At 39.9% G+C, this 22,629-nt stretch overlaps 1 protein-coding gene across 5 annotated transcripts in view; it reads left to right on the forward strand.

The window, feature by feature from the left end:
* SNTG1 (syntrophin gamma 1) overlaps positions 1–22,629 on the forward strand; it is a 319,036-nt gene that overhangs the window by 155,528 nt on the left and 140,879 nt on the right. The window contains exons 2-3 of one of the 5 annotated variants that reach the window (XM_048507576.1): positions 5,573–5,665; positions 21,990–22,043. The exons of 3 other annotated variants lie outside the window; for them this stretch is intronic. In XM_048507576.1, coding sequence (XP_048363533.1) covers positions 22,017–22,043 — 27 coding nt within the window. In that variant the 5' untranslated portion in view covers positions 5,573–5,665; positions 21,990–22,016. The remainder of the gene's footprint in view (positions 1–5,572; positions 5,666–21,989; positions 22,044–22,629) is intronic. One more of the 5 variants, XM_048507575.1, reaches the window with a different exon arrangement.

Raw genomic sequence — 22,629 nt, forward strand, 5'->3', positions numbered from 1 at the left:
TTTTAGTAGAGTAGCCAGGGCCCTCTGTTATGAATGGCATAGCAAGGAGTTTTAAGATCAGCATGGGAACTTCTCCATTGTTTGAAGGATAGCTAACATGGTGCATATTTATTAATAAGGCAAGTCTGAGTTAGAAAAATTCAGACCATCCTGTTTTGTTACTTGGCACTTTTTTCATGTAGCTAGATGTTCTTATTTCTAATCTTCTATCAGTATTTGAATAGATGGTAGAGTCTCTTTCTGTGTGCCTCTCAACTATCTCCCCTTCTCTGACTACTGTCAAAACCTTTGGGAAAGTCCCAGCATATTCAGTGACCCATTTCTTTATCAGATCCTTCCAAGCTGAAGGTGGGTGAGGCGAAGATGGACTACAGTCAGCACAATGAGCAGCTAGAAGAGTCCCCAAGCTGAGCTACCTTGCTTTCATTTCAGCCTGTCTGACCTGAAAGCTTCTATAGAGATTAGGGAGTTTTGGCTAGTCCACTTATTTTCTGGGTGGCCTATTGGTAAATCTTCCCTTTGGTCAGAATTAGATAGTAAAGCACATTATGAATCCGTTGCTGATGCCCCTTGGGGCCCAGACTGTGGCGGATTCTGCATGAGGCAAAAACAGCGATGTGAAAACAGTGTAAAAATGGTGTAAACCCTTTTACACTGTTTTAAACCATTTTACACCATTTTTACACCACTGTTTTTGACCCATGCAGAATCCGCCTTAGATCCACTAGCCCACTTGACCTTTGCCACTCCCTTTTTCCTATCTCTGCTTTGTATTGGAGTCTTTTTCTCCCCTCTTAGTTTATGAGTTGTACACAGTTAGAAAGCTTCTGTAAAGTCCTTCTCTGAGCAGCTACCTTGGAGCTTGGGTAATGTATCTTGTGTGGCTGATAGGGTGTTTGCATATAACCTAATAACATTCTCAAATGCCTTTGAAAAAAGCAGATGGTCTATTTTCATCTCAAACTTTGTTCTGAAAAGAGAATGAATAAACAAAAACACTCTCTAAATTCCCATACATATGTAAAATGCAAATGATTGTTTTCCTGCTTTCCTATCTGCCCTTGTGTTTTGTTTTTCCTGTGTCTTTCTCCACAATATTTTAAGTCTATAGCCAGAAATGACCTCATTTCCACTTTTGTACCCTATCCTAGGCATTATTATAGAATTATTAATAATATTCATGTTACACTAACATAATGCCAGCACTACTACTACTACTACTACTACTACTACTACTACTACTACTACTACTACTACTACTACTACTACTAATAATAATAATAATAATAATAATAATAATAATAATAATAATAATAATAATAATAATAATAATAATTCCCAAAAACACTAGGGCAGCACTTGAAACATCTTCAAATTGACAAAATTAACACCTGTCAAATTCAGAAGGCAGCCCTGCTGGGATCCGCACGAATACTACGCCGATACATTACAACTTCCTAGGCTTCTGGGTGAGGCTCAAATTGTAATGAAGGCCAACAACCAGCTAAAGATCTGGCAGCTGTGAAATCTACAACAACAATAACAACATCACAGAAGCAGTTAAGCCCCCCACCGGGTGCCACCTTGTCGTTGGCAGGGGGCTTAACTGCTTCTGTGATGTTGAGAGCTGTGCTGGCGGTAGTGCAAACTACCAGCAGGTTCAACCATGCCAGAGTGGTCTCAATTGAGGAGCAGGACTAAGTGCACCCAACCCATTAAAATATGGTGAAACAAACTCAAAAGAAGTCTATACTGGCTCGGTCGTCGCCCAGGATAATAAGGGCATCCGTTGACAAGTGGGCTACAGGACCCATTGCTGAGCAACCAGGGCATGGGCCTGCAGGGCAACTGGAAGCAAAACGACTACAAAAGCAGCAGAAATTTTCAATGTCAGAGAATCGAACTGTCATGAACTGCTACCATAAATCGGAACCCCAAAAGCGTGGCTACCAAAAATGGATGTACCGGCTGTGGAAACTCGAATATCCAAATTCAACTGTAACTGAACTGAGACTTGCTGACCAGAGGCGATTCATAACCAGGAACAAGGTGTTCAGTGAAGTCAAACTTGAAGAAATAAGGAAAAATCATGAAACAGTAGAACAGGCAACTGTGGAGACAATTGTAGGAGTTCTAACAATATCTGAGTCCACTGAAGATTTTGAGCCAGAAGAAAATGCAGAAATTCTGCATGAAAAACCTGTGGCCATTTTTTGTACACCTGGCACATTGACCACAAGGCAACAAGAACTTAAAGAGAAAATTTTGACTTATGCTGCATCAAAGGAAGAAAGGCAAAGACTGCCAACATTGAAAACAGTACCAAGAAAACATCTGGTACCCCTAATGGAAGATGTGAATGCTGCACTCGCAACTATCCAGATAACATCAATGGAAGAAACTAATCAGCTTGCATACAGTACAGCAGTGATTGCAACACAAGAATTGGGGATACAAAAACTGAAGCCCGCAAGAAAAATGACTGGAAAACCGAAATGGAAAATCTGGTTGGAGTTAAAAATCAAGAGCCTACGATCAGATGCAAGCAATCTGAAGAACATGAACGAACAAAAACTGAAAAATGTCAAAATAAAGAATAACCTGATTAAAAAATACTGGCTGAACACAAGAAAAATTGAAGAAGCACTTGAAATCGTGAAACAACAAATCACAGCAACAGCCAGAAAAATTGAATGATACGAAGCTAGAGTCATCCAGTACAAACAAAATCAACTTTTCCAATCTGATCAAAGGCGGTTCTACCAGAGTCTGAATCAGCAGGCAGCTGTGCAGAATGAAAAACCAGAAAAAACAGCTACAAATACATTCTGGAAAGATTTGTGGGAAACAGAAAAAGGCTACAACAAAAATGCTGGGTGGATAAAAGACTTTGAAAAGAATTTTTCAAAGAACAAGATGAGAAACTTGGAAATAACAACAGAAATGATCAGTAAAAGAGTGAAGAAAGTAAAAAATTGCACATAACCTGGCAATTATCAGTTGCATGAATTTTGGCTCAAATATCTGACCAGCCTGCACTCAAAAATGGCCGAACAATTCAATGAAATGCTGCAAATTGGAAACATCAGTGAATGGATAGTAACTGAGAAAACATATTTGATACAGAAAGATTCAGCAAAAGGGACAATACCAGGAAACTACAGGCCAATAACGTGTTTGCCTACAATGTTCAAACTGCTGACAGACATAATTGCTGATCAAATCCAAGATTACTTGGAGGCAAATAACATCTTGCCAGTAGATCAAAAAGGTAATAAAAGAAGAAGTAGGGGCACCAAAGATCAGCTTCTATTTGATAAAATGATACTGGAGAACTGCAAAAAAGCCGCATAAAGAAACAAACCCTTTATACAACGTGGATTTTGATTACAAAAAAGCATTCTGACCTTCACTGGCACACAGTTGGATCAACAAATGTCTGGATGTCATTGGGGTTTGTGAAAATATATAGCAAGTTTACTCAAAATGCAATGGTGAAACACTAGGAAACCTGAGTTGTTCGATTTGGCAACCAAAGCTACGGAACTGTCAACATCAAGAGAGGAATTTTCCAGGGTGACTCACTGTCACCATTGTTGTTCATCATTGCAATGATCCCACTGTCAACAATTCTACAAAAAAACAAACCTGGGCTATCAAACTGCAAGAAATTCACCAAAAATTTCCCACTTGCTGTACATGGATGATCTAAAGCTTTATGTGGAAAATCCTCAGAAACTGGAAATTCAGTAACTGACCAACACAGTCAGAATCTTCAGCAATGACATTAGTATGGAGTTAGAGCTTGGACAAATGCGCCATTAAGTGGCATCAATGAAGAAAGGGAAAATTACTGACATGTAAGGGCATAAGAGATGCCTAATGGAAAACCATAAAGTGCAATCAACCTGAATCCTATAAATACCTGGAATGCTACAGCTGGACAATATCAAGCATGGACATGTGAAAAATGTGGTCCGAAAGCAGAGAATATGTCCAAAAGGGTCAGAAAAAAATTTTTTGAAGAGCAAATGAAACGGCGGGAATACGATCAAGGAGCTATCAACACCTGGGCCATACCTCGTCCATCAGATACACCGCTGGAATTGTGAACTGGACGCAAGCAGAGAGCTGGATGATCTGGACAGAAAAAACAAGAAAACTTCCATTGACAATCCACTACTCATTACACATGCATAGTGATGTTGACAGACTTTACCTACCCAGAAAATCAGGAGGTAGAGGGCTTCTGCAAGTGAAACAAATAGTGGAAGAAGAGAAACATGCACCGGCAGATTATGTGAAAAACAGTGAAGAACCAACATTGATGGAAGTCAACAGCAGAAAACTGCTCAAAGTGCAAAAGACAAAGAGTGAATACCGTAAAAATACACTGCAAAGCAGAGGAGAAAACTGGCAAAAGAAGGCTCTCCATGGACAGTTCCTAGAAAAAATTGAGGACAAAATTGAAAAGGAAAAAACCTGGTTGTGGCTCACAAATGGAACATTGAAAAAGGAGACTGAGAGCTTGATTCTTGCAGCCCAAGAACAAACGCCATCAAAGCCAGAATTGAAAAGTCGACTACAGATCCCAAGTGCAGACTCTGCAAGGAAACAGTCAAAACAATAGATCACATACTTAGCTGCTGTAAGAAGATCACGCAGACAGACTACAAGCAGAGGCATAATACTGTTGTTCAGATGATTCACTGGAACTTGTGCCACAACTACCATCTGCCTGTGACAAAGAACTGGTGGAATCACAAACCTGAAAAGGTCACTGAAAATGAACACGTAAAACTAATCTGGGACTTCCGAATTCAGACTGACAAAGTTTTGGAACACAATACTCATTGTCCTCCGCGATTGTGGAAAAAAAAAAGAAAGTGTGGATAGTTGATGTTGCAATTCCTGGTGACAGCAGAATTGATGAGGAAGCAACTGGGAAAAAACTTTACACGATATGAGGATTTTAAAAGATTGAACTACCAAAGTTACTCTGGCATAAACCAGTAAAGGTGGTCCCAGTGGTGATCGGCACACTGGGTGCAGTGCCTAAAGACCTTGCACAGCACTTAAAAACAATTGGCGCTGACAAAATCACCATATGTCAGCTGCAAAAGGCCACCCTACTCGGCTCTGCACGCTTTATTCGTCGATACATCACACAGTCCTAGATGCTTGGGAAGTGTCTGACGTGTGATGTAATACAAAATCCAGCATATTGATCTTGTTTGCTGTGTATAACTGTTTTTGTATCACTATAATAATAATAATAATAATAATAATAATAATAATAATAATAATAATCAGCAGCAGCAGCAGCAGCAGCAGCAGCAGCAGCAGCAGCAGCAGCAATACAATATTTTGCCTCAACATTGTTCCACTGTAACTGCACTTAATAAAGGAAATGTTAGGCCTATCCTTTCTCTGTGTCCATTGAAAGTTACTTGGTTATTCTGTAAGATGTGAATCATGCATGATTCCTTTGGAGATTAAAACAGAAAACAAAACAAAACAAAATCCTGTATGTTTAATAGATACATTCTTTTTCTTCTGTTCTTTTTTCAAGTTGACCTAAAAGATCAAGAACCACCATGATTGAGAGTATCTTTGGTGGGTTGCCTGTTTTTCTCTCAACTCTGCTTTATCAAATCTTCAAGTGGTATGTTGCATTATATTATGACAGTACATCTCTGTCCCAATAATAGCCTGTAGGTTGGCTATAGGCCTTTGTATATGAACAGAAATCTGTTAGAATGGCTACAGTGCCAGTAAGCTTGAAATTTGCAGGGGGAAGTACTCATCATGAATACAGTTAACAAACAAACGAACAAAAGTAAAAAAGCAAAGAAAGCAGATGTGCACTCCATGCCAAATGTGTGTGTATAGCTTTCAAAGAACAAAACTGGGCCCTTATTAGATGCATTTTTTAAAAAATTAGGTTTCCTGGCTCAGCTAGGTGTTGGAGTTATAAGCACTCCAAGGCTGATTTGATACATGTGGTATATGTATATCTGTATATCTGATTATACATTTTTAATGTATATAAATGTATCACTCTTCAGGTGATAGAGATCAGTTCGGCCCTGGCCCCCACCTGGTGGAATGAGCTCCCAACTGAGATCAGGTCCCTGCGGGACATTGGTGAATTCTGCAGAGCCTGCAAGACCGAGCTCATTTACCAGGCTTTTATATCTTGCCAGCCGGCCTGATCGGTACATCGCTACTTCCCATGGGTGCCTATTCTGGGATTTTATTGCCATCTTTCATTGTTTGCTGTTTAAAGTTTTAAATTGTTGTGTAGATGTGTTACACCGGTTTTATATTATACTGTTTTAATTGATTTTATATTGATGTTTGCCGCCCTGAGCCCTATTGAGAAGGCAGGATATAAATCAAATAAATAAATAAATAAATTATCATGTCAATTTTGTTGAAAATTAATAGACACATTTTACCCTAGAATGTTCACTGGGGCTTTTACAAGACTTGGCAATAACTAGCCAAATAACTCTCTAGAGGAGGGAAGCAGTTAAACCATGTGTTGAAATATGGACTGTTAGACCTTGCAGTTAAAGAAATAGTTGCCTTAATGAGACAAGAAGAAAATGTAAACTATATTTTGATCAGAATAATAACATGCATCCCCCCCCCCCCCAAATCTTGCCTAAAGACTTCTAACAGGGCACAGTCTTATTTATGTCAGTGTGTCCACTGAATTTTGTATTGTTTTTGTTAAATGTTATTTTGGTCTAACATTATTTTATAACTTTTTCTTTATAAACTGAAAATAAAGAACAAAATAACAGAAACAAATTAGATGTAATTTTAGTTTCCAAAACTACTCTGCTGGCTTCCTGTTGACATCTAACCCAAATTCAGTGTGCTAGCTTGGATTCTCCTGCACCCGAACAGCCTGAAAGCAGAACACTCAAGAACTGTTTTCTCATATATTATCCTACTAGAGTACCAAAGATATTACGGAGTCTGTGTTCAGTATTCCTCCTATGTCAGAAGCATAGTGGGAGAGTGCTGAGAATGTCTTTTTGATACTGTCTCTATGGAACTCTCTCCCAAGGAATCTTCCTTTGCCTTGTGCCTTCTAAATTCAGAAGCATAGTTAGAAATCTGCTGAGTCTTGTTGATTTGTTTGCATTTTTATTCATTTGATTTTGTTGTCTCACTAGTTGTTTTATTGTTTTTCTATTCTTATTGCTTTGATCCATTTGTAGATTTACCACAGTAAAAATCATTCCACAAGTGCTCTAAATATTTTCATGGAGCATTTGATGTCTGCCATTTTTTAAATAATGTAATCTAACCAGGCTAAAATGAAAGAGGGATTGAGAGTAATCGCTAGTGATACTATATTTAAAAATAATCTAACATATAATCTAATACATGTTCAGTGTAGCACTGGTTGTATTAGGAACATCGTATTTCCTCAATGAAAAATATGATATTAAAATTGGGGAAAATATGCAATATTCCTGTGGCATAAGTTCTTCCATGAGGAAAACTGTTTGGATTCTGCACAACTAATGGTTAATAGCTGTCTATTCACCACATGTAAATAAACAATTTCATAGAACAGTCTTCTAATATTGTTGCACTGACAGCAGTTGAGGAATGGCTGTACATTTCTTTGCTAAATATTTGTACAAGAGAGAAAAGTGATGATGATAGTCCCACTCATGTTTCTTTATTAAGTTCTATGGAGGGGGAGGGGATGTAAGAAAGAGTTTACTTGTCTCCACGTCCCCCTTCTAGGGCTAATAATGACCTGAGGCTGAGGTGTATGAAACTACATGAAAGAATCATATGAAGCCCTGCTCTGCAGCTGTGAATTGGGACACTCCCTAACTTCTATTACTTTTTTAAAAGTTGGGGAAAGCCAGTCATGGTGTTTCCAGTTTCACATCCATTTTGATCTAAATGTGTTGGATCTTAACAGCATCTATATATGAACTCTTCTAATAAGAATAATATTTTCAGGTGTTTTGTAGGACCTCTCTTTTTTTCTAGACTAGGGTAGGATTCTGATAGCATTGATTCCATAGTAAATTTCTTTTGAGGTGACTGTGCTTGAAGTCTGATTTATGTCAGTATATTTGAAGTTGGGTAGACATTTTCTTGTTGATGGGTTTGGCAGTGATTGTAGCATCGTGATATATTTGATCTGTCTGAAGAATGGTTGCTGACCTCCAGGTGGCCTCCAGGTGCCTCGAGACCTCTTGCTATTACAAATGATCTTCAGGTGATAGAGATCAGTTCACCTAGAGAAAATGGTCACTTTGGAAGGTGGACTCTGTGGCATTATACCCCATTGAAGTCCCATCTCTCCCCTCTTCAAACCCATCCTCCTCAGATTCCATTCTCAAAATCTCCAGGTATTTGCCCACTCAGAGCTAGCAGTCCTAGTCTGAAGACATGTGTGTTGTCATCATTCAGTGGACCTTTATGATGACATAATAGGGTTTGGATTTAGTAGGTTAACCTTAAAGGGGGATTGGTATTTGTACAACCTAGACTTGCAGCAGGAGATGTGAGTTAGGCCTAGATGATTTTTTGGTCTCTCCAGTTGACTTTGAGTATTTTAGAGATTCTGTGGCTTGAAGAAAACATTGTTTATCTTGCTGTTTACTACCAACTACACTAGTGATGCAATCCAAAATTACACCCTTCTATGACCATTGGCTGCCATGGATATAGAAGGGTGTAAACTTTTCCAGGATTGTACAGGCTGTAGGAATAGTACTCCCCCCCCCCCCCCGCCACACACACAAGTATAATAAGCTTTTCTGCAGAATGTGGATGATTGGCATGCTTTGAGTCTAGAATATTTTGTCACTTTGTATTGTCACACAAAATGTAAGTGTTAACATCTTTGATATGCACTTTCTGCTTTTTGTCCTCATTCTCCCTGATCCCACTGCTGTCGCTAACAATGATGGCAATGCAGCTTGTTGTTTGTAAAGCCCAGCAACTGCTAAAAATAGACCTGCATTTTGTTCTGTTGCACAGTTGTTCCTAGCCCAGTTTATTGTTTGAATCTTCTCTTAGTGACAGGCCTTTCACATCTTGAAGGCTGACAGTTTTCTGACAATGTTCTATATGCATCCACTTGTCTTATGTCTCAGTTATCCTGGAGAATGTTTTGACATCTGCAACTTGCTGAATTTTTTTTCTTTCTGGCATTAATGTATAGGTTATAATGTGATGGATACTGTTCTTGTTTGGACTAATATAATGTGTCACCGGCCTCATGTATAATGTTGACATTTGCCCTTACTATGTTTGACAAGAAATGGCTTCAAGCAATATAAGTGGATATTCCATCCTTTAAATTGTATCTCTTTCTGTATGTATTATATCAGTAGAAATTAAGTTTGAAGATTTATACCCTTTGGTAGAAGAATATACAGATCTAACTTATGGCATAAACTTTCAGGTACATTATTGATAGAATATACATATTTTAGATGCGCGAGACAGGAATTAAAACGCACAGATGACTGCTGTGACCTAATGTATTGTGAGTCATTTTAGGTAATCCTTCAGTTATAGGGAAGTACCCAAGACTGTGAATTTATATAATTCAGTGCTTTGATCTATAATATTGCTACCTTGTTCTGGGCCTTCTATCCTTAGTACCTGTGGATAGCCAGTTAATTTTGGCAACCAGCAAAAATATTAAACTGGCCATATGTGTACTAAATCATGATTCAGTTAACAAAAAAGCCAAGTTAGCGTACTTCCTGTGAGGAAGACAGATATTACATTATAGTATTACACAACAATCTACCTGTCCAATTTTTATGTCACCATTCCAGTAAAGACCTCAGGGCTGCATACATTATTCTCCCCTCTCTATTTTATCTTTACAGTAACCCCAGGGCTAGAGTGAGGGGGAACTGCACCCGGGTCATGCATGCGCCCCGCGCCCCTACCACAGCCCCACTCTGGAATGTCCCCACCACACCCCTACCAAAACTGCCATACCATGCCCCCGCCATGCTCCTGCACTGGCGTGTGCCAAGTGCGTCATGCACCCCTGCCCCTTGGCGCTATGCCATTGCGTAGCCCTGTTAGTTGTGTAAGCTGAATAAGAATAACTGATGGTATTCACCTGTGAAAGGTCCTTCTCCCTTGAGTGGACAAGGATATCTGGCTGTGTAACCTTCTCAGAGGAAGCCTGGGTCTGAGCAGCCTGATCAGCAAACATGCTTGTCTGACTCATTCTCCTGCTGGCTGCAGTTGCGTCTCGAGCTCTTCCTTCGTCAACTTAGGAGATAAAATGCTCCTCTTCTATAACCATTCTCCCTCTGGAGAAAAAAAGGTGGGGAGGTTGTCTGCCTCTGTACAAAGGCACTAGAGTCCTGATCGTCACAGCCCTCAAGTTGTCAGGCTGTGTTTCCTTTCCATTTGCCTCAGGAAAAAAACTGGGAATAGGGGAGGAAGGCTATACCAAAAAGGTAAAAGGGAAGAAAGATTAATTAAGATTAATTAAGAATTTTTGAATAAGAATGAATAGGCAATGAGTGAAGACACAGGAAACTGGTCAAATTGCTGTCCCTAGAGGCAGGAAAGAACTGGAGGAGAGGTGGGTGTGTTCCTATATATCAAGGAAGCAAAAGTTTGATCCTGCCCTTCAACCCCCTGAATTTGGAGTTGGAGTGGCTGCCCCAAGACATCCCTGGCTTCAGTCAGTAAGTGCAAGGTGGGGAGAGCTGGCCGAGAAGTGCTGCTGTGGACCTCCTGAAGGCCCAAGGTAGGGGAAGGTGCAGGGAATGTCTATGTTGTTTCTGCAGTCGGACACTTCTTTAACAAATAATATGATTTTCAAATTACTCCTTGCATTCTTTAAACAGTTTGCCATGGCTAGTCACTATAGATGAGAAGGGTCCCCCCCCCCATAATCCATGAGAATTCTCTTTCAAAATCTGTCTGAAATCATGAGTACCCTTGGCTAGACCAAACTTGTTAAATGAATTGGGGAGAACTCTAGTTCCCTGAGCAGGATGGCCCAGGTTAGCCTGATCTCATCAGACCTTGGAAGCTAAGCAGGAGTGGCCCTTGTTAATATTTTGATGGGAGATCCCCAAAGAAGTTCAGGGTTGCTATGCAGTGGCAAACAATGGCAAACCACTTATGCCCATCTCTTGCCTTGAAAATCCTATAGGGTTGCCTTAAATAGGCTTAAATTTGGCAGAATTTGCCGCTACCATCAGACTTCTAAGCATTTGCACTTCAGGCAGATGCCATCTGTTTGAGTAAGATTGCTTCTCTGAATTTTGAATCCACATCCCATGGGCTCTCCACATAGATGGGTGTCCTGGCAAAAGTCAACGGTTTTCCCTAATGTGTCATGGCACAGAGCACATTTAGGTTATCTGTGTGATTCTGTCAGCTTGGCCTGTTTTTGGAATTCTAAATGGCACTACATCAAAAATGGATAGAGGAATGCATGGGTTGTCACAATGGATATGCTAAATATTCATTATGAACAATGTTCGATCAAGAATTCAAGATAATAGCAGCATTAACTTGCATACACATTACATCTGTTTAAACAAATGCCATGGTCCTTCTATAAATTTATAATAAGGTCCATTGATAAAGATGAGGGGCAAATGAAATGGATCATGAATGACAAGTAAATATTAATCTTGTTTTAGCCAATTTAAAATGTATTAAACATTTTTAAAAATTGTTATCTACTAATTGCAATTCAGTTTTTTAAAAAAAGAATGAGTATCATTTATAAACAGATGCATCATTAAAATGTTTTGTCCAATTCTTTCACAGCTTCACAATCTCTCAATAATGGCAACTATATCACACTTGATTATTTTTTTATGTACATAAAACTGTGTTCTGATTTTTTAAAAAATCTTGGCTTACTGGAAATAATTCCCCAAATGGAATCTATAAAAGTTTCCATAAATTGTTTTGTTGACTTTGAAGTGCTAAACACCGTGTTTCTCCAAAAATAAGACAGTGTCTTATATTAATCTTTGCTCCCAAAGATGCGCTATGTCTTATTTTCAGGGGATGTCTTATTTTTCCACTCCACAGCTGCATGCTCTGGTTTTCTGTTCGACGGGCATGCTTCCAAACAAAAACTTTGCTACGTCTTACTTTCAGGGGATGTTTTACATTTAGCACTTCAGCAAAACCTCTACTACGTCTTATTCTCAGGGGATGTCTTATTTTCGGAGAAACAGGGTAGATACTAAGATCAAAAGCATAAAGTTCAGTGTTTCTTGTTTATCACAACCTTAATTCCAATTTCTGTGAATCAGCTTTCTCTAATATAGGAAGCAATCAGTGGTATGTGCCGTTCTCACTATAACAGTATCCTGTTCCTGATAAGTGAGATAGACCTGCTCAATGATGACTTTCCCAAACAAAGCACATAACCATGCTAAATAGAGGGACAGAATCATAGAAATCACCTTGGTTCAGTGAGTTCTTGCCTTTCTTAAGGGGACTCTTTGCTAGAAGACAGGAATGCAGAGGTTTTAGAATGAGGATTTTGAAGGTAAATTTTAGGTTGCCACAGGGATTCTCTAACCACAGTAATTTTTGGTGTTACAAAAGGTGTCTGAGTCTTCTGAAAATAAACACTGAGAAAGTTGTTGCTGAGTATTAGAAAATGCTTTGGAAACCTATTTTTTGTCTTTTTAAGGTGCTGCAGATAGGCAGCCAGCTCTTTCCAGAGTTGTGTAAATAATGACAGTATTTTTTTACAGCTGGATGCCAACCTGCCTGTCTTCAGTGGGGTGAAGTTCAGAATGCTTGGCCACTTTGACATTAGCAATAGGAAAAGAACCTACAGGGGGGCCAAACATCAACAGTGAAGTTAATAAACTATAAAAAAAGAATAAAGATACTTGAATGAACTGTCTCCAACTTATATGCAAACGATGGACAGAGAGATACAAATGTGGATGGGTGGGTGAGCTAAAATTTGAGCAAAAAGAGTAACGTTATGCCTAGCAGAAAGGAAGAATCTGAACAAGTCACCCATCATAGCTTTCTCACTTTCTTTCTTCTTTGCACTTTTGCTTTGCTTCATGCCCAAGAGATACAGGATGACTTGTGCATGGAGTTCTATTTATACATCAAACAGTATATGCAAGAAACCAAGCCACACTGTGGTATATGGTTGAGTTGCCATCAGTGTACATGTACCAGAACTAGAAGACAGAAAATAACTTTGATCAATAAACTGTTTTTTCACAAAATGTTTAAAAAGTTATTTATGCTAGGTTTTTATAGATAGGAGAGTAGTAAACTGAAAATGTACCAAATCAATGAAAGTTAAATAGGTGACTAACATTGAACAGTTCACCTTCCACCAGATGCCGTCTAGATTAATACCAAATTGCACCCCTGTCTGAATGCAGCAAGTGAAGGTGTCCTCCACACCCAGTCTTGTGGGCCATTGCAGATGACTGGACCTACCACAGAGAAAGCCTAACTGTTGCAAGTAGATAATTCTAGGCAAGGACTCTGTTTGAGAAGTCTACCTACCTCATGATAGTGTGCCAGGAGACACAGTTCAAGAGATATGAGGGTGTCAGGCCATTAAGAGCTTTAAAGGTAATAAACAGCACTTTGCTTTGGGTCTGGAGGAAAATAGGCAACCAGTGAAGCTGCCACTGATCTGGAGTTATATGTTGTATGTGACTGACCAAATCAGGGAAGTGACTGACCAAATCAGGGATCTCATTGCTGCATTTTTGTATCAATTGAAACTTCTAAGTCATCTTCAAAGACAGTCCCGCATGCACTGTGTTGCAATAGTTCAGCCCATAGGCTATGGTAGCATGGATTAGTGTGGCTGGTTCAGCAAAGTTTAAATAAGGGGTCAGTTTATGAACTGGATGTAATTGAAAGATGGTGCTACTAGTAACAGCACCAAACTGATTATATACTGGTAAGTCCAGGTCTAAGAGAACCTTCAAGCTCTTAATTTGATCTACTAAAGGAAGTGTAACCCTATCAAAGGCTGGTACTCAATATTTATTTCATTTGTAAACTACGCCGACCCCATGACGCTGGGACCGTCCACGTCCAGATGCCTCATTTGGCACAATGACCTTTGCATACCACTCTAGGGTGGCTGCTTCTACTACCAAGTGTGCTCTACTGCTTTATGTTCAGCAAACAGATCTATACTCTAAGTCCATAGTAATGGTGTGCTCATTCCAAGGTGTAAGGCTATTCAGGGAACATCTTGACAACATCTGAGGGGGATTAGAGATTAAAAGAAAACCATGCCCAGAAATCTGCAGAGGGACTGTTGGAGAATCTTCCCCTCACATTCATTTCATTCTTACCCCACCTTATCCCAGACTGGCCCACCCCAAAGAGAAGGAGTGGCACTCAGATCTCTGGAGGATTCTCAGTATCTACCTCCAACATACAGAGTCAATCAGGAAGACAGACTCTTGCTTTTAATTTCTTTAACAGCCCCAATTAAGGGGAAGAAGATGAAGAAAGACAGAAACAGAAGAAAAGAACAAATGGGCAGAATCCTGAGACTGTTCAATGCTGTGTGCCAAACTGACAGGGGAAAAATCCTTGCTTTCTCTAATCTTCCTTACCCCACTCATATTTTTCCCCCTCTGGTTTCAATTGTTTTCATTTTAACAGTATTTTTAACCTGTTCTTGTGTTGTTTTATTTCTGTTGTGTTTCTTCCTGTCCTCAGATTCATTAGCTCATGAAATAACTATACGAAATTGGGTGATTCCCAACCAGGAAAGAGGAAGTTGGTGTTGGGGGTCCTGCCTCCCTGAGCAACTGGTGTGAATCATCCGAAGTTCAAGATACCCTCATAACCTCTGAGCAGAAAGAGTATACAAAAAATCATTTTCTAAATGAGAAGACTGTTTTAATTTCTAGAAGACATAAGGCCATCAATGTAAATATCAAGATGGTCAGGTGCCTTCTAAGTGACCTCCTTTGATACACTACCAGTGTCTTCTACCAGATCATAAAAATGAGTATCTGGTTTCAGAGACTATAGTGGTGTTGGTGTTGGGGATTAGACCAATATGAACTAAACATTTTTGAGGGGGGGGGGGTTCAAGTACACTTTGAATTACATTATATTCAAAGTACTTGGACCGAAATGTTAAAGGAAACTTTCAAACAAGTGTTTTGCCTCAGTTTCACTGCCAAGATGCTATAAAAAGACCTCATTTTCAATTAGCTGTAATTATAACACTAATTCAAAATTATAACTATCTTCTGTGATTACTTCATGTAATTAATAAATTATAATCCTTGTTTACCAAAAAACTACTTAATTCTTTAGGTAGTGTTAACAGTAGTAAGGAAAACTCCCATCCTGTGATGAATTGTTCTCACTCTGTTCCTATCTTCTGATTTACAGGAACTCAATGGTTCAAGAGAGCAAAATCATTTAACGCATCTCAGCTGGCCCATACAACAAAACAACACATTGATAGACTATTTGGCAACCAAACCTGTCATCACCTTGATAGAGCAAGCGTTTATTCAGTATTCCCCCCCCGCAAATGAATAGAATAAATAGTCAAAGAAAGTAGCCAATTGAAAAGGGAGACGACTTTCAAATAATTAATCACTAGAGAGTCAAGACATTCATTAGGGGAAAAAAATGAAATTTTATCACAATGTGATACTGAAACAAAGCATGGAAAAGATTGCATGATAAAATGCCTGCAAAATTTTGGAGAAAACACACACATGAGTCAATGGGAAAATCTTTGGTCTAAAGAAATGTTTACAGGATGTCAAATATTAAGAGAAAATTGGTATAAAACGTTCTTCTGATGGTATATCTCACCTAAAGATGTAGCTAAAGCTAACAAAGAAGATTACAGAAATTGTTGGAAATGTCAGAACAAAGATGCAACATTATTTCATATGTGGTGGACATGCTAGAAAGTGAAAAAAATATTAGAGATGTATGATGAAATCCAAAAACTATTAAAACTTAAGTTTGAGATAAATCTGGAAAATATGCTACTAAATGTCTTACCAAGTAATATGACAAAAAATATATAGCAAATTTTTCAAGTACATGGTGACTTCAAGTAGCAAGAGTAACACGGTATGCAGCAAATGCAAGGCAGAGAAATACTCAATGAATGAGTGGATGAGTAAATTAACTAAATATGGGATTGTGACATCCTTTATATATAACTAGCAGTAAAATCCATTGCAGGGGAGGAAATGCAATGGGCTCTAGAAGTGGGGGTGAGCAAGTGTTTCCCCCCACAATAGGCAGCAAAAAAAGCAGCAAACGTGTCAAGGATACAAGAACAGAGCATCCAGCAACAGTTAAAGACAATCCACACCCAACTGAATACAATCTACAGAAATACAATCTACAGAAATCATTACAAAGCTAAAAATCCCATCAAATTCTGGGGATGAGTAATAACTAATAACATTGATAAAGTGCTTTACAATGCAATCCTATGCAGTGACTCCAGTCTAAGGCCCTTTCCGCACAAGCGTTTTATGGTGCCCTGGGGACGGCAAAAATGCCGTTCCCAGGGAGCCATTCGCACAGGGGGCGCAGCTGCTGCACAGCCAGCAGCTGCCACTCTCAGCGTTGCCGACGGTCTTGGCTTGGACATTTCCCAACCACCAGCTCCAGGGGAAGCGAGGTTGTTGAAAATACTGCCTTGCTTAAGAGAAACTGCTGCCGTGCAAGGCGATTGCTTTGGGAATGCAATTTGCAACCTCTATTGCCCTTCCATAGTCATTGTAATACTGTGACTGCTGCATCCAACTAGGGGGACCTATAACAATTCCATAGTGATAGGGGCTAAAGAATAAACATGTTGGGAATTGCCTGTTAGATATAGGCTTGGCGGCTCCTCTCAAAAGAAGGAACTTATTTTTCTGAGGGCAGAGTCCCAGGGGAAAAAAATCCTTGTTCCCCTGAGGCTTGGATTTACTCCCTGACGGAATCTCCCCAAGGAGTTTCTGTGATTGCTAAGGCCAGGATGGGTTTTGGATAATAGGGACTGGTAGTCATCTATGTTGAACAGGTGTCTAGGTGGCTCAGTGACTACAGAGTCTTCTTCTGGGGAAAACCCTCTTCTCCCTCTCATGCTCTGACTATGTGAGGGCTTTCTGTCCCTGGGGAGCAACCTTAGACTCTAGCAGGGATGACAGTGGAGGAGGAGGAGACTTCTCAAGCCACCTTGGTAGGCCACTGGGAGCAAGAGTCCCAACAGGAAAAGATATATCCCTTGCTGCTCCTAGACTTTCCTTGGGGCAGGGGGGATCTTAGATTGGAGTGTTTGAAACTCCTAGATGGAGTCTGGATAATGGTGTGTGTGGTATGTGTGTGTGTTCCAGTGGAGGAACCTGGCATTCCATTGTTGCCCTCAGGGACCAAACTGGCAGTTGAGAGGATCTTGGGAGAGGAGTGTTAATGCACTCTTTGCAGCTCTTCTCAGGACTCTCCTTAGAATTCCCATCCGCTTAGCCAAGTAAGGAGTCTACCTTCCCACTACTTTGGAGGGGGGATGACTGTACATCACTGTATTAAAGATCTATTATGGTGGTCTGCATGGGGGTTTCTAGTAGAGGACCCTACAATGTTCCATCATAGCCCTCAGGGGCCGAGCTGGCAGACAAAAGAACCTATAAAAGAAGTCTCCATACATTCCTTGCACCTCTTCTCAAGGCTCTTCTTAGAAATCCATCAGCCAAGGAAACAGTCTACCATCGCTACCTTGACTCATTCTGGTGATCAAGGAATTCATTTGCATGGTAGGGTTTCCAGTGTTAGTACCTCCATCATAGTCTTTGGGGGCCGAATTGCCAGCTGAGAGAGCCATTTGCACCCAAGGTGTTTTCTTATCTTTTTATGTTGCATCTTTAAGTGCTTTCACTATTGATTTGCAACCTTCCTGGCTTGCTCCTCGCTCAGGCTTGAGAGATCTCTCCATGAGGAGCATCATCTCCAAGGCTCTCCTTGGAGAGAAAATTCATCTTTTCTATCTTCTGCATCTTTCTGCATCTTTTCTCTGGGGTCTGTAGCAGGGCCATTAAGTGGAAGGAGGGGGAGTGGGGAGGGATAGAGTGGAGCATCCAAAACAAAAGAAGCAAAAGATCTGCAAAGAGGTGTGAAAAGAAGGTGTGAAGATAAGGAGAGCCAGGCTGGAAAGATCAGAAGGCCTGAATCACCGTATTAAAAAGAAGGGGGGGATTGGAGCTACTGCTGATAGCTTTTTCTCCTAAGCTGTGGCGTAGGAGCAGCAGTGGCGCAGGAGGTTAAGAGCTCGTGTATCTAATCTGGAGGAACCAGGTTTGATTCCCAGCTCTGCCATCTGAGCTGTGGAGGCTTATCTGGGGAATTCAGATTAGCCTGTGCATTCCCACACATGCCAGCTGGGTGACCTTGGGCTAGTCACAGCTTCTCAGAGCTCTCTCAGCCCCACCTACCTCACAGGGTGTTTGTTGTGAGGGGGGAAGGGCAAGGAGATTGTAAGCCCCTTTGAGTCTCCTGCAGGAAAGAAAGGGGGGATATAAATCCAAACTCCTCCTCCTCCTCCTCCTCCTCCTCCTCCTCCTCCTCTTCTTCTTCTTCTTCTTCTTCTTCTTCTTCTTCTTCTTCTTCTTCTTCTGTATTCCCTCAATGAGGCGGGGAGCAAACTGGGCTAGGTGACTCCTAACCAGGAAACAGGACGTTGTTCATGTTGGTTCTTGCTCCCTTAGCAGTTGGTGTGAATCATCCAGAGTTTAAGATGACCTCCTCTTCACAGCAAATACATAATGCCTTAATATGACTGGTTTCCCAAGGCAAAACACTGTAAAAGTTCATGCTATCAATTGCCTGTCTCTCAGAACAACTTTTACAAACTCATCTTTTTCTACTGACTAAAATACTGCTTTCTTCAAAATTGATTCCATTTATAGGATTAATGAGGAAAAAGTACCATGTTTTCAGGGTGACATTAACACTCATGGGCTCTGCTACCATATTGCAACCTATTGTCTGGTAAACCAATGTTAATTGTGCCCTTAGACTAGATGCTGTGTTCCAAACAGCAAGAATGTTCTTTGTTTTGAAAGTTGTCAGATACTGAGACTTTGCATGGTTGGGCTTCTTCTGTTCACATATAGCCTGAAGCTTTGAAACATGTTTGTTATAAAAAATAATAATTTGTTTGTACTTTAAGGTGGGAAAAGGAGCCTTTACAGATCTTCAAAAGAGGCAATTGTCAGACATAAGTGATGAGATTGGAACTAATGGCTACTATTGCTGTTTCCAGAAATTGGCAGGAAATTGTTGCAAGTTTACATCGCCATCCTCTAAATTGCCAAGGAACAAAGTTGAATGTCATAATAATCTCTCCTCTTTTTTATTGGGTCTGGGGCAAAATTGCAAAACCAGTTCTCAGAGATCATTATATTGTCTTATAGTCACACTGTGAGAGTCAGTGCACAAAAATTATCCTCAGCCTTTCTGTGCGTAGCTTGAAGTAGCTAACACTCACATAGGAGTAATCTTATAAAAAACAATTAGAATTTATCCATCACTCTTCAAACTTCATTGAGCACAAATTTCCAAGCACGTGTTTAAAACAGTATACTTTCCCAGCAATGGAGCCAGTAGAAAGCCCTGCAAAATAGTAAGGGCTTGCATGCTCTTATAAATGTAAATAATGGGAGAGGGGTCTGATGTACAGCCTCAAGCTGGGCATCCCCTGGGCATGTGCAGCACATAGAGAGGCCTGTGTTTTGGTTGAAGCCAAACAAGCAACATAGATGTAAAAATTATGTTGGCCTCTGACCTGCTAGTCTTTTTATGCTTTGTTGTTATTATGGTGACTGGCAAGCTTTTTTAGACTATAATCCCAGGGATGTCATTTGAATTACTCCATGCTGACCAAGTCCAATAAGCCTGACTGAGAATAGAAAGTATTTGTTGGTGCGTCCAAGGTACAACCATCACATTCTGTGTCCATGTTGCCCAACCAGCTTGGACCTGAACAACAGTGGAGTCTAATCAGCCATACTATAAACCAAGCCCTTGTGAAGCATCAGCTCCTCCCCTTTTAGCTGACTCAGTTGGAGAGTTAGCTCCAACAATACCAATATTGCAGAGAGGATGAGAAGGTTTGACTTGCCCTAGGGCTTTGTAGCCAACTTATGCCTGAGCAAAGAGATATCTCCAGGCTCAGTCTTGATTTGCCACATGGCTCCAGTGTGGGAGAAACAGTGAGAAGCAGAGTGAAGTAGTGGTTAGAGTGCTGAACATAGTATCTGGGAAATCGGATGTGCTTTCTGTATAACCCTTCACAAGTATGCAGTGAGGATAAAATGGGGAAGGGAGAATAATGTACACTGCCCTGAACTTTTTGAAGAAAGGATGGAATAAAAATATGCTGGACAGATAGGAGAGCGAACCACTAACTGATTGATCAGTTTGTCTAGGGCTAGGCTGCTAGGTAACAGGCTTTCCAAAAGCTCACAGAAGCAATAGGGCCCACATCAAATATATACACTCATTACACTTCCCAGATTCCCAGCTCAGGTCTGATGAGCGCATCAGAGCACAAAAGGCTGCTGTTGCCTGTGGAGAGCTGTGACTGAAATGAATCTTTGCACAATAATGCCAAATCTTACCAGATACCTCCTGTGTGCTCAGCAAGACCCCACAGCAGTAACTGATCAGTAGAACGTTAAACTTGTTGATAAGAGCTTGTGGCAAGCACAAAGGAAACTTGATGGTGGTTTTTCAAATGCTCTGTCAAAAAGGATCATTCTCCAGCTCTAGTCATGGGAACCTGAGCCCCCCTACTGCAGTTGCTATGGCAGCCCATCTTTCTCTGCCATACTGTGCCCTTCATCAGGATTCAGGAAGCACATTCCTCTGCAGTGTCAAAGGTGGCGATGAATACTAGAATATGTGCCTCATTGCCTCTTCTCATGTTGCTGCCTCCTGCCAGTATGGAGGCCAAAGCGGCCACTTGGGTAGTGAACCAGGCCTGATTTATTTCCTTTTCAGTGTTCTAATAGTTTTGAATTTTGTAAAGTAGCTCTGGATGTGGGTTAGAACTCTGGTGTCTCTGTGATAACTGATAGCACCGCAGCTGATTTGCTTAGCAGTGTAATGGAACATGTTCACAGCAGACTTTCAGCTCAAACTTTCTAGCTTGAAAATAAATTCATCTTTTTGCTTTACTGTTCCCCGCTGCCAGAAAAATTTGCACCTAAGCTACTCATTGTAATTTGCCTTTCTTGATTACTTTTTCTTCTGTAACAAAACTACGTTATGCGTGAAACAGACTGACCTAAATGCCTGCTAAATTTGTCTGTGTATCTTAGGGGAGGAAATGCATTTGGGCAAAAACCTATTTCACAAATCATTTCACTGTTACGAAAGCCATGTCACAGTTTAGTAATCAGAGATACTGTTGCTCTTAAACATGTTCAGGCAAAAATAACTTGCTTCTCTGATAAATAACACATGGTTGCTTAGGAAGAATGCATATGGATAAAAGTTTCAGAATCTAATGGATTATGTACATTACTTTAAAATTAAGGATAAAAAGGAAATATTGATCAATTGGGTACAAAAAGGAAGTTTATATGCACTATTGCTAAAATTATTTTGCAGGCTATTGCTGCAGAAAATACATTTAAAAGATTAAAAATAAAATATATGTTCTAATTAACTTTAGCTATAATGAAAAGTTATTTTCAATGCCTAATATGTCAGGAGGTACCTGAAAGGATCAGCTCACCTTTTATCATACTTAGTTATCAGTTTAGCATGCTTCATCAAAACAACAAAGATTTGCTTCATTCAGTGATATATTTTTAAGATCTTTATCACTTCTACTCTCAAACTCTTACCGATGCATATAATGATGCAACTTTTTCTGCTTCTTTTAAAAAATTACTTTCAATGTTTGACAGCTAGTAACCCAGTTCTAATAAATCCTTCTTTTCTTTTAGACAAATACCTCTTCTGTGCCATAGCACATGGATTTCAGGACTGCATGTGAAGAGGTAATGCTAAATGTTTGTAACTTGGCGGTGGGAGGAATACTCATAGTGGTCATTATGTTTTATATTTTTTCAGTTAGAAATATCTAAATTGATGAATTACACTTCAAAGATGATAAATTAGTTGTCAGCTAACTAGACCTAAATGTAAAGTTTAGTCAAAAGTGTAGAAGGCATCAAGAATGTTACATATGTACCAAATGGACGATCATTATCATTTACAGCATTTTGTACTGCATCTCTTGTTTTCCCTCACCAGTTCCAAACACTATTGTGTGGATATTTTGTAGGGTCAGGTTCAGCATGAATCTGAAATAGTGCCCAACATCTCACAAAGAAGTTCACCACAAATTCACTCTTCCAATCTTCTCTCTCAATTTCTAAGAATTTCCATGTGAGCAAAACAAACTGAAAATTATCTGTGGGTACTGATCAAATTTAGTGTTTTTTTTGTTAAACACTGGATTATGAGTGTACCAGAGCTTCCAGTTTTGTGTCTAAACACCCTAAACTTTCCTGCATTTTTGTAGATTCTTATCATTACAGTTGTAGAAAACAATGGTAGAAAAGATATTAAAACAAAAACACA

The sequence above is a fragment of the Sphaerodactylus townsendi genome, linkage group LG09 (genome assembly GCF_021028975.2).
Source record: "Sphaerodactylus townsendi isolate TG3544 linkage group LG09, MPM_Stown_v2.3, whole genome shotgun sequence".
NCBI classification, from domain to species: domain Eukaryota; kingdom Metazoa; phylum Chordata; class Lepidosauria; order Squamata; family Sphaerodactylidae; genus Sphaerodactylus; species Sphaerodactylus townsendi.